The sequence below is a fragment of the Neocloeon triangulifer genome, unplaced genomic scaffold (genome assembly GCF_031216515.1).
Source record: "Neocloeon triangulifer isolate White Clay Creek 2 clone unplaced genomic scaffold, ASM3121651v1 ptg000013l, whole genome shotgun sequence".
NCBI classification, from domain to species: Eukaryota; Metazoa; Arthropoda; class Insecta; order Ephemeroptera; family Baetidae; genus Neocloeon; species Neocloeon triangulifer.
This window is the reverse complement of record NW_026775555.1, coordinates 1285683-1297788: the sequence shown is the minus strand read 5'-3', so window position 1 is coordinate 1297788 and position 12106 is coordinate 1285683. Positions and strand designations below refer to the sequence as shown.

Genomic DNA, 12106 nt, shown 5'->3' with positions numbered 1-12106 from the left:
TCAGACTGTTTTTTTGTAGTGTAGAGATTTAGAGAAGACAACAAAAAAACAAGCGGCCTGCAAAGGCTGCAAAGCTTGTTTTCTCTTTCGTTGATCTACGAAAGAGACCCACTTGGAGCAAGAGTATTTCAGCATTAACCAGCTAGAATTGATCTACTTATCGCATTACTTCGATCTGCCACATACATCAATCTCGCAAGCGGCTGCAGCTTTTCATTTACTCAAAGAACATCATGGCAGCACAGTGGGTTGGCTACACGGTTGCGATCAACTGCGGCTCGGTTCTTGGCACTTTCAAAGGTGTTATCGCCAAAGTTGAGGCCAGTGACCAGAGCATCACCCTGAGAAATGCAGACAGAAACGGAGTGCACTTCGCGAGAAATCACTATCAGGTAAATTAAATAACCAAAATCAAATACATAAAAACGTATGTAACATTGTCAAATATTTCTTTTTAGGGCAACTGACATCAAAGACCTGGAGATTTTGCAGAAGTCTTTCCCACAAGATCAAGCCCAGGCTCCACCTCCTCAGCCCTTTCAGAATGGACAGGTTAAATCTGCTTTTCACGCTGCGGCCCCGCATTCTTCGCACGACGGAATGTTGCGGGACTTGCAGGCTTTGTCTTTGTCACCTATAAGGCGTGAAATCCCCATCAAACTTCGGCCAGGATCAAGTGGTAAGTTAAAAAATCATATCAAGAAATGCATAAAGTCAGCAATATTTGGTTATTTAAGGTCGATGCCTCTTTCCTGACGGCGTCCGCTCTCCCAGCAAAAAAGATAGGCACTTTAAACAAAGGGACGTTGCAGCATTTGGGTCACCTATTGACAACGCTGTTCTAGAGGAGGACTTTGACTTTGAAAAAAATCTAGCCCTCTTCAACAAACAAGTGCGATTTTAAATGGCCTTCACGCCTTCGTTAATGTAATTTTTGTCCAGGCCGAGTATGAAATGATTAACAAACAAAGCAGCAGACCTGATTTGGTGAAACAAGCAGAGACACCTCAGAAGTACCGTCACGATGAAAATGTCCTCGAAGAGACTCCTGCCAAGTACAGGCAGATAAAAGTTCCAGGCAACATCTTCCTTGAATATGTGACAGGTAAATTTTGTGCAAATTATTCAATTTTCTAAGATAAAAACAAAATATCCTGATCTAGACTCTGGTTTGGTGGTGCCTTCGATTTCGATTTCTCTGCGCAATCAACTTTTGGGACTATCTGAGAGACTAGGAGTCACAATTGAACGACAAGCTGAACCGATGGGAAGAGCGGCGACCGAAATCGCATTGCAGCTTCTGGGAGGAGGTCACAGGTTAATTGAAGACCATAAAAATATATTTTTTTATCATTTTTATTAACATACACAGACTGAATCCTCGAAACGCCCATCATCTTCCAAATGTGGTCGTCTTCTGTGGTAGTCAGAGGAGTGCCGTTCTAGGTGCCAACTGTGCCAGACAACTTTCCAGCCACGGCATACCTGTCCAGGTTGTCATCCCTGAGTCAGGAATCTCATCGGAACTCTACAGAGAACTCTCCATGTTTAGACTGACCAAGAACCCTGTTCTCACAAACATGCAATGCAAGGTAAATTAAATTCTTAATAATTACCCAAATCTTAAGTAAAAATATCAATTTTTCTTAAAATTTATAGATTTTATATTTTCTAAATAAAACAATTTAAAATGACAGATTTTGAAATAAAATTTATAAATTAATTTTTTTTTCAACCAGGCTTAACTGGAAAAACTGCCGATCTGATCATCGTTGCCATTGATGACCCACAAATGGACGATTTTCCCAACAAGCCTCAGCCTGACTGGCTTCCCTTTGCCATCAACTGGATCAAGAGCAGCCGAGCACCAGTGATGTGATGGGTCTGGATAATTGAGAGTCAGCAAATCAATAAGATTCCAAGAACTTGCACCACCACTTCCTCAATGAAAAACGCATTAACCATATTTGGCGCGCTCTTGCGGCTGCAGAGAGAAATCGACAAGATCATTTTTGTTTTCAGTTTGATTTACTCGCTTGGCCTCAATATCAAGCTATTTGTTGCTTGCTTAACACATCATTATGCCTACAGTTTCATTCGTTTCATTATTAACTCTTATTTAAATTGCAATCAAATATTATTGGAACCTCTGAAGTAATTATTTACATTGTGTTACAATGATTTATATGAAAGTTTTTCATATGGAATCACACAAAAAATTTCTTGTTTAACTTGTTGTGAGAGAAAATATGAATAAAATGTTCATATGAATCCTGCGTCTTTTAACGTTTCAAGTTCAAGTTGTCAATTTTGAAAAAAAAATTTTAGACGAGGGGATGAAATTAATGAGATGTTTTGGTTTTCTTATTGATGTAGTTAGGTGATTTGAGGGAGGTCATTACTTGCTTGGAAACAGGCGCCAAATTATTCTTCATTGGGCCGGTGCACCACCATTAAACTTATAGGTTTCCATGTGAGACCAAATTGAGCTTATCAAATCCTCTAGCCAAACCATCTTAATTATTTTTGTTAATTATGTTTATTTTGCCTACCGAATTAGCAATGCAAGTCAGTTATGATGACCGTTAGTTATTTCAAGATGGATTATTTATAAATTGTTTAATTATTTCACCTTCATGAAATATATTTTTCTAATTTAAAATTAGTTTCAATCAGGAATTGATTTTGGAAAGAATATTCCATTATTCCGTCCAAAGTTTAGTATTTAATTTTACATGTCGACAATATATAAGAGCATTATTTTCACTGACATCAGAAGAACCCTAAATGCAGGCAGGAGCAGACTTCTTCACCCGTCATCTTCCTCTTCGTCGTCAAAGTCGGAGCCCACCTCTTCATCGTCATTCTCTTCGTCATCCTCCTCTTCGTCATCCTCCTCTTCAAAATTGATTCCTCCGAAACTCAAGATAGAACGACTGACATTGGTGAGTGTTTGTTTGTCTGCAAAGAGAGGGAATGATTGGTGTTAAATTTTTTACTATGGAAAAATAGCCAGTGTATTACTTGTAGTAGATGGGACGGATCGTCCGTTCACCACGACAAACACAAAGTGCCACGGCTTACTGACTTTTCTCAGAAGGCCACTGTAGAATTTCCTCTTAATGCAAGCTGGTAGATAATCGTAGCTCACGGAACGTTTGACTTGCGGGGGGAATTCTTTCCACTTCAAGCAAGTGGCATTCTCAGCCATTGTGTGGACCTTGTTCAACCACCTGGCCGTGTCTGAAAAATAAATATTTTCTCTTAATTGTTTTATTAAAAATATTCATTATCCAAGCACAATTGAGATAACTCTGTACATAATTATAAGGCAAGAAATTTAATTTTCCTTACTTTGATCTTTGCAATTAAGGAGGTCAATTTCCTCGGGAGTCAGGTTGATAACACAAGCTAACGTCAGCTCCGCCAAATCCCAATCGGCCAAATATTTCTTCACGTCTTCCACAGTTTTGATTTCCATTTCATAAAATCCTCTTACCAGGTAGAAGGGGGCTTTGTCACATCCACGGTCTACAATGGCTTTGTAAGCTCTTCTTGCGTTCTGATAAATTTGGAAATTGAGCGTCAAGATTGCCTCAAGTGATATTCCAGAGATAATTCTTCGGACACTGACCAAAACATTGTAAAATGTCTCCATCTTATCTGAAATTTATAGGAAGTGATTCTAAATTGTCTTCCAAAATATGTACATTACGCTTATTATTAACTATTAGTAAAGAGAGTTAATCGTGCTTTTTATATTAAAAATATTCTTCCAAGCTATAATGGACAGATTTTATCATGCAATCAGATAAATATATTAATTTGTGAATTTTTGGCACTACGTATTCAAATGTCGAAAAAGTCGGCCGTCGTTCGGCAATCGGCATCTAAAGTTGGAGGCGGGTCGCGATGTCTGCGAGTCCACACGCCCACTTTTGTTGAGGGAAAGTAGCGATCGGAAACTTTGGACTCTTTGGGGCGATGTTTTTGCCAAAAATAAAGAATGTCTAATGTCTCGCGGCCGTATGCACATTAAGCTGGATTATTTAAAAGCTCCTACCTGCTACAAAAAAGTGCTCCGTTGATGGGAAATCAACGACACACGCCTGGCGACCAAAAACTTGTTGCTGGCGGCGGCTCCTTCTTGGCGGGAATCGGGAATGGCGGAATTCTACCAACTGGAAGTACCAACGTAACAAATGTTTACTAACATAAGTCACGTGTCTTCATCAAGCGGCTTGAACGGCAAGCAAAACCGGACTGAACCCTTTTGCCAATTAAGGTGTTAAATTTTAAAGTAAATGATGGATTAGGGTTGCAAGTTATAACAAAAATTATTATTATATTCAATTTCATCATTTGTCTGTCACCAGATTTTAGTTTAGCTTACGTTAGTTAATTAAGTTATTTGCTTCCACAAGACAACATGTCATTATATATACCCATAAAAGATTGCAATACATGATCAAAATAATAAAAAAATTTTATATTGAGAATTGTGATGTGGTATTTCTGTTTAGGAAATTAAGTTTCATTTTTCAATTGAAAACTAAATATGTATACTTCAATATTCAATATACCTGTGGCTACATTAATTAATATTATATCAACTCAAAATTGTTACTGAACAATTTTACATAAAAGACAAGGAATCGCAATTAGAGCTGAACTGTTTAACTAATAGATGCGCTACGACTGAAGAACTTTTGATCAAATTAAAATTTGGGCTGTTAAGTAAAAAAATGCTTTAATGTTGTGTCCATGGAATACAGAAATTCCGGGTCAGTCCGCTGCTTCTTAATCGAACAGACCGAAGCCCATGTCGTCGTCAGATTCCTCTTCTGGCTCTTCCTTCTTTTCCTCCTTCTTTGCAGCAGCAGGGGCAGCAGCACTAGCAGCGGCGGCAGCAGGGGCTGAAGATTTTTTTTATATTTTAAATACATTTTAATCATTGTAAGAGAAAAGTTGAGGGCAAAAAAATGCTTCCTATTTGAGATTAAATAAAACCAAGCAAAAATTTTAATATACCTGCTCCACCGGCTGGGGCAGATCCAACTCCGGATCCCACGTTGGTGATCAGGTCCTTGATGTTGACACCTTCGAGGGCCTTGGCAAAGAGACCTGGCCAGTAGGGCTCGACTTCAACGCCAGAAGCCTTCAGGATGGTCTGGATCTTCTCGCCCTGTTATGAAAATGTCAACAGTTCCGTAAGAAATAAGCTTCGCAATAGATGTGAAGAAAATAATTTTAAATTGACATTTCTAAATTCGGAGAATAAATTGAAAATAAAAAATGCGGAGGAAAGTTAAATTTGAATTGAGCATTAACACGTGATATCATCAGTAGAATGGAAACTCCAGCCAACGATTCGGAGTTGAGAAGGTGCAATGTTTTTTTTCAGGAAGCCTGCGATGCATAATAGACGTTTGGATTTTATGGTTTTACTCACCGTGACGGCGACATCGTCATCGACGAGGATCAGCGCCGAGTAGACGCAGGCCAGTTCGGTCTTGGAAGTCATATTTTAAATGATGATGGTTTGTAGAAAATGTGCAAGTCGCCGATTCGGCCTTAGCTCGTAAATACGAGAACAAGTACGGACTATGGACGTGAAAACACATGCCGACAGGATGCGGAAATACGTCACGGAGGACCTGCTCGATTCTCGGGGCTGAAGATGCGCAGAGGAGAAATGTTCACACTGAGCATATTTCTGGTATTGTAGGTGCAGGAGGGGCGTGGCTACCGATACCACCGACTACCGAGGTTACCGAGCGGTCCGAGCGGAAAAATCGAAGTATCGAAGATGTAAACAAAGAATTTGGCAAGACATCGTTCAGCCGAGGGAAAATACTAGGAAAATCGAAAATTTCTGATAGAACGGCGACCATTTTTAAAGCAAGTATATACTTTCCCCTCTTTTATATTTATATGTATTTTTTTAAAACTAATTTGGTTCATTAAGAAATATTAAAAATTAATAAACTTTCAGTTGACCATAGCCGATCGATGCGGGCAGTGGCTCTGTCAGTATGGCTATTCATGAACCTGGTTTTCCTGGGCATGTGTGGGTACATGTACCTGTTGTGGAGACAGTACTGGCTGCACTCGGAACGCCAGCAAACCAATCACGTTGCCATTCCCACACCACCAGCCTACCCTTATGACATACAGTACCTGGACTTGGTGGTGCAGCATGGACAGGAGGACTCTGCGGAGGAAACCAGGTCAAAACACACTAACAGGAGCTCGGTGCAGCGAGCTAAAAAGATGCCAAGACTGCGGTCAAAAACCAACGTGCTTGATTCAAAATGCAGGCCGTAAAAAATTTAAAAAAATTATATTATTTAAAATTAGTTAACATTAATTTTTACTAGAGAAATAGAAGATTGTGAAGGCTCAGCACATTCTAACGTCAAGAAGGTTTTGTCCAGTGTGATAGCACATAAAACGCAGTTGGTGGTGGAAATGAGACGGGTCTTGCTGGACGAAGGCAGCATTTTTGCCAAGGACAAAAACGTCTACGGAGTGAAATACACAGGCACTAAAGGCACAATGAAAAAAACACCGCCTAGAGAAATTGTTAGTCAATCAAATATACCAGGGAAATATTTATCAAAATAATTTTTGATAGGTGTGCAGTTTAAAAAAGTCGGCCAACCTGAGAATGCTCAAGAGGAAAGATGAGCCATTCCAGACGTTGGGAATGGACGACCTTTTCCCTGCCAAGCCAATCTTCAGTAAGCAGAGGGAACAGAAACAACCATTCCGTTCATGCGCTGTCATAGCTAGTGCTGCGTCGCTGCTAGATTCTCAGCTTGGAAATTTCATTGGTATGGACTTGATTATTTCATAGAAAACAATTAGTAAAAATGACTCAAAAATCTATTAAGCACTATTAAGGAAAATTGTTCTTCTCTTTATATAGATTCCCATGATGCTGTGGTCCGATTTAATCATGCTCCAACAGACGGATATGAAAGCGACGTAGGTTCCAAAACGACCATAAGAATTGTCAACTCTCAAGTGATCTCTAAACCAGAATTCAATTTCCTGAATAATCCAATTTATGATAATATCACAATGGTGGCTTGGGACCCATGTAATTACACCAGCTCTTTAATTCAGGTTTTTATTCTTTCATTACAATTCTGCTCAAATTGTATATTTATTTACTGTAGTGGTACGAACGCCCGGATTTTGACCTTTTCACAAATTATTGGAACCGCCGACAGAAACGGCCCAATGATGACTTTTACATGCTGGACCCGAGATCAGCGTGGCCTGTTTGGAATTTCATTCAGGGCAATACACCAGCACGGCTGCGTCGCAATCCACCCAGCTCTGGATTTCTAGGTTAACTTTTTATGGCTTTTTATATGAGCTTAAAATTTGTTTTCAGGCCTGGTTCTCATGCTTCCATTGTGCAATCACGTCGACATGATCGAGTACATGCCGTCAGTCAGAGAAACAAAACGGTGCCACTACTATGACACATTTGAGGACAGAGGGTGCACTTTCGGTGCATGGCATCCTTTGGCTGCTGAAAAGTTGCTTGCACTTTCCATGAGCTCCAGCGATGACAATGAGATTTTTGGAAGGGGTATTTTAAGAATTCAGGGCTACCCCTCTTTGAATTGCTGATCTTGCTCCTTGCTTAATGACAATTTACTATTTTTCATGACTTTACTAGCTCATTTTTTAGCATTCCAATTGAAATTTTAGTATAATATAATTATAGTTCAGGTGATAAATAATTAATGCTTCTATTGGCTATTATAGCAAATATTTCTAGTTAAAAATGATCCCCAAATTTAGCCACCCAGGTTGCCTATTGGCCTTGGCTGATTAAATCCATCTCTTACTTAGTCATTGATATACAGATGAATTTTCCTTTTTAAGATGAAGTGATTATTGTCACCCATCTTTAGTTATGGAACCAATAGAATCTCTTTAAAAATAAGGAAAGTGCATTTTGCACCAGCAATTGTTTGAATTTTATGTAAGTGGATGAAATGAAATAAAATGTTACACTCCAAACTTGCATTTCAATTGATTAGCCAATCTAAAACTTAGGGAGAGTTTTTTTATGTTAAAAATTGACACTCAAGCTTTGATTAAGTGTGATTCAATTTTATTTCTCACTGCAATTGAAATGTTGATTCTTTCCAAATATTGAAACATTGTACTTGTAAGTACATGAAATAAAAAAAATGTCCATCGATCGTTGGGAATACACCACGGGTTGCATTAGAAAATGTGCTTAGTCATTTTGTAATGCAAGAATCATGTTCGAAAATCTGCAAATGCTCTGTGAACTTCCGAAAATCTTCAAATTGAGGCTGGAAAAACGCTGTTTCAATAACTTTGGAGAAATATTTGGCCATTCAAGGAAATACAAGAGGGGGGAGAGCAAACATTTTGAAAGTCTCCTCCCAGCCCGATAATAGGTAATACATCATTATATATCAACCAACGTTCGTACAGTGATTTTTCAATTCAGTGAGCGTATGGCGAGATTTCGACTGAAGAGTCGATCGCTCCGACTTTGGGGCAACCCTCCAGTCTATAGTGTAATGTGAGTTTTACATGCTTTTTCTCATTAAGTTATTTGAAAATTAAACATAACAATGCTATGAGAGGGCACATTTTTTGCATTTGCCTCGCCGCTCACACGTTTAACCTAGCGAAGGAAAATCTTTCTCGTCGTCCACTTTCGGGGCCGACTGGTGCTGCTGCCTGAAGTTGCCTCCTCGGCCAGCTGGCTTGGGCGTGAAGCCACCTCCACGCGGAGGACCGCGTTCGCCGCCGCGTTCACCAACGCGTTCTCCACGCTCTGGGACACCCTCCGGAGCAGCGCCGGGAGGACCTTCTCTCCTTGGGCCTCCACGACCACCACGGCCTCCCCTGCCAGTGCCTCGGCCGCGTCCTCCACGCCTAGCGTCTGAGAAATGTATGTCGATGTCGAGCAAGTGCTTCTGGCGACCGACGCGTTGCGGATACTCAGCAATTTCGTACTCCTCGTCTTCGTCGTCGTCTTCCTCGGCCTTCTTGTTCAGCTCGTACATTTTTTTCCATTGAGTTGGGTCCTCTCCTTCGCCGGCCTTTCTGATGTTGAAGGTTGGTTTCTGGTGGCCGGCTCGCAACGCCTTCCACTCATCCAGAGTCAGTTCCTGAGAAAACGAATAAAAGGCGTCAAAATAAGTTTTAATGTGCAATTTCAGCTAAGATTTAGACAAATTAAATTAGTAAAATTTAAATGATTAAAAAATGGTCACAACTTCAAAGAGCAACCCGATTTACAATAAATAAAGAAATCTGATTGAGGATCTAATTTCAAATATTTAAGAATTAAAATTCCTTTTTACCTTGACAGAATCAGCCTCGTTGGCAGCATTTTCATCAACGGCAGTTTCTTCCTTAGGGTTTTCTCCAGCAGAGTCTTCGGCCTGGTCAGCGTGAGGTTTCTCAGGGGTCAGTTGCTCGGGTGCATCTCCAGAAATGGGTTCGTTTATCTCGTCCCTGTAGGTGCCCCAGTTGCGCGCGCCGCCACCCTCTCGCTTGTCCACGGGCTTCACGCTGCTCTTGTCCGAACCAGAGTGCCTGTCGAATTCCCGGCGCGGCCTGAACTCTCGTTCTCCCCGTTCTCCGCGCTCGCCACGCTCTCCCCTCTCGGGCCTTTCACCTCGCTCGCCAGTCCTGAATCCACCGCGGCCTCCCCGTCCTCCGCGTCCCATGCCTCCACGACCACCTCCGCGGCCACCGCGCGACTCAACATCGCCTCCAGTCCCAGATTCACCATAACTTCTGCAAACAACATAGATAGGCTACTTAAGATTTTTTCATTCACTTTAAATGTTTAAAATTTTTAATGGACTTTATTTTTAATTATTTTCTAGAAATCGAGTTGGAAAAAAATACATAACAAAGTTGATTTTCAATTTGAGAGGTATTTAAATTTAAAAATAAAAAAAAAAAATTAAAAAAAATTTCAACCTGGAAATTGAAATTGGGACTTATTGGTTAGACTTGTTTGAAGCAAATGAAGTGCAAAAAAAAATGTTACCTCGAGTCATTGCGTTGCTCATGTCCAGCACGATCATCTCTGTTGCGCCTGTTGTTGCGCTCCTCTCTCGACTCGGGGGCGAACTTGACTGAGGCAGGGTTGCGGGGCGGGCGGTTTGCGCCGCCAGCGGCAGGCTTCTCAGCGTCAGTGCGCGGCGGCTTCTGCTGCTGCGGCTCAACGGGCTTCAAGTTCTGCGTCTCCTTGATGGGCTTCTTGTCGGCGGACGCTGGTGGCTTGGCGCTGCCCTTGGGTCCCTCGGCCTTGTTAGGAACTGTGCCGCTGCGGTTCTCCTTTTCCTGCTGCTGAGTCTTGACCTTCTTCTTGGCTTCTTTCAGCTGCTCCTGCTTGGACAGCATATCGAAGGGGTCCTCCTCCTCTTCCTCCAGAAATAATCCATATCGGTTGGAGACACCAACTCCGTAGTCGTTCTCCATGCCGATTTTTTACTCCTGCCCAAAAACAGAGCAAAAGGACAACATTACAAAAAAATACTACAATTTATTTTTTAACCTTTGAAAAAAAAAAAACACAGGATGGTGTTATCGGCTGCCTTATCGCATTGAAACAAGAAAATTAAACTATTTCCTTGTAACTTTGAAATAGTGATTTACGTTTTAGCTGCCTGAACCTAATGCCGATATTGAAGTATATTTTTTACCATAAGTTGTCCACCCTCTGATCTAACATGTCATGTCGAATGTAGATTATTATATTTTCAGGATAATTTTCATAGCAGCACACGAAGGGTTTGAGAAATTAACCATCCATTTTATACTCGTTTTTTCAGAGCAGGTGTCAAAATAATAATGGGACATAAGAAAAAACAATTTGTAAAAACCGCTCGGTTCATACTCAAAAGAGTGAAAACGCGCACATATAATTCCTTCAAAGAAATGAAATAAAAAATAGAAAGCAATTATGATCTTATTTTATCTTCCGCTTTATTTTGAATAGTTTCATCCACATTGAATCCTCATATCACTAAAATTTAAGTATCTTTAGTCAAGTTAACTAAATTTTAAACAAAATTATTATTATTGATTGGTGGGTTTAGCCTTCCCTGAGCCTTCCAAAAAATGTTGTCAAAAAATAGCTCCAACTTTAAATTTTGTGTCTATTTATAGAAATCGAAACTCGATTTTTCCTCACTTGAAATTCCAACACATAAAAAGTTACCATTTTTAAAATTCAGTCGAGAAATTCTTCTCGAGACTATTTTCAACAATTTTCAAGACCTCGAGCATTCCTGATACAAATTCAACACACAGTATGTATCTGACGGCATGGCCTGAGAACATTGCGGAGTTATGTATGTACATGTACACAGTGCAACAACACTTTTGGTGATTCAAAATGCAACACGGCGTCAATCGAGGCCTCGGATTTTGCACGGAATGCAGGAAAATAGCGATCAAAGGGAGAAGGTCGCGCTTGATTGAGGCGGTCGCGCGAGACGGCGGGCGCGTTCTCAAGAAAGTGCACGGAATTCGGCGGCTGCTTCAGGGAGATCGCCATAATGGTCTCATGGTCAATCGATACCGAATGCGCGCCGTTTTGAGCAGAGCATGCGGTAATTTTCAGAAGGGGCCTGGATGAAAACTAAGACTCGCCCGCGGTCCGGCCGGCGTCCCCGCGGTCTCCACGCACGCCAATTCGCCTTTCGACGCCCACTTGCACCAATTCACACCCGCCGAAAGGTGTTTTCGACGGAAAATACGCGTTTTAAGATGGCCATGCAGGTACTCGTGCTAACCACATTTACGCCCCAGCCGTGGAGCCAAATTCGCGGACGACCGTGAAATTCTTGTCCCGTTCGACGCGAAAAATGTTCCTCGAAGTTTTCATTGCAATTGGGTACTGATACTTACGACTGATTTCCTATTTTATCGTTTTTTCCGCAGGGCAGTCTTTGAAAAATCACACTCGGACGACCACGCTTTGCAGCAGTGCTAGTGCTACCAAGAGTACCAAGGAGTCGGAAATAAAAGCAAATGGAGACCCCCGGAAGGTGCTGCCCCCAAACGAGATTCAGGCGAA

General features: G+C 41.1%; 5 protein-coding genes across 6 annotated transcripts; 2 read left to right on the top strand and 3 right to left on the bottom strand.

Moving 5' to 3' along the window:
• The first annotated feature begins 9 nt into the window (after positions 1-9).
• LOC132198682 (enhancer of mRNA-decapping protein 3-like) lies at positions 10-2274 on the top strand. Its single transcript, XM_059622841.1, has 7 exons — positions 10-392; positions 459-679; positions 738-892; positions 943-1105; positions 1164-1317; positions 1373-1592; positions 1740-2274. Exons 1-7 carry the CDS (start codon positions 349-351, stop codon positions 1743-1745), a joined length of 963 nt encoding a protein of 320 aa, XP_059478824.1. The 5' UTR covers positions 10-348; the 3' UTR covers positions 1746-2274.
• A 434-nt stretch (positions 2275-2708) lies between these two features.
• On the bottom strand, positions 2709-4223 carry LOC132199201 (uncharacterized). The gene is made up of 4 exons (XM_059623755.1): positions 4064-4223; positions 3355-3663; positions 3025-3243; positions 2709-2961 (listed from the first exon to the last, which is right to left on the bottom strand). Exons 2-4 carry the CDS (start codon positions 3656-3658, stop codon positions 2810-2812), a joined length of 675 nt encoding a protein of 224 aa, XP_059479738.1. The 5' UTR covers positions 3659-3663; positions 4064-4223; the 3' UTR covers positions 2709-2809.
• A 510-nt stretch (positions 4224-4733) lies between these two features.
• Positions 4734-5637, bottom strand: LOC132199200 (large ribosomal subunit protein P1). The gene is made up of 3 exons (XM_059623754.1): positions 5453-5637; positions 5032-5185; positions 4734-4916 (listed from the first exon to the last, which is right to left on the bottom strand). The coding sequence occupies exons 1-3, from the start codon at positions 5522-5524 to the stop codon at positions 4801-4803; spliced, it is 342 nt and encodes a 113-aa protein (XP_059479737.1). The 5' UTR covers positions 5525-5637; the 3' UTR covers positions 4734-4800.
• On the top strand, positions 5608-8037 carry LOC132199191 (beta-galactoside alpha-2,6-sialyltransferase 2). Of its 2 annotated transcripts, none has more exons than XM_059623743.1 (7): positions 5608-5905; positions 5996-6323; positions 6381-6585; positions 6638-6836; positions 6932-7131; positions 7185-7359; positions 7406-8037. In XM_059623743.1, the coding sequence occupies exons 1-7, from the start codon at positions 5623-5625 to the stop codon at positions 7645-7647; spliced, it is 1632 nt and encodes a 543-aa protein (XP_059479726.1). In that variant the 5' UTR covers positions 5608-5622; the 3' UTR covers positions 7648-8037. The 2 variants fall into 2 exon arrangements, with proteins under 2 accessions (XP_059479726.1, XP_059479727.1); XM_059623744.1 differs by having other exon boundaries at positions 5759-5901.
• A 78-nt stretch (positions 8038-8115) lies between these two features.
• On the bottom strand, positions 8116-12090 carry LOC132199192 (SERPINE1 mRNA-binding protein 1-like). Its single transcript, XM_059623745.1, has 4 exons — positions 11938-12090; positions 10070-10518; positions 9372-9810; positions 8116-9176 (listed from the first exon to the last, which is right to left on the bottom strand). Exons 2-4 carry the CDS (start codon positions 10501-10503, stop codon positions 8682-8684), a joined length of 1368 nt encoding a protein of 455 aa, XP_059479728.1. The 5' UTR covers positions 10504-10518; positions 11938-12090; the 3' UTR covers positions 8116-8681.
• Positions 12091-12106: the final 16 nt, after the last annotated feature.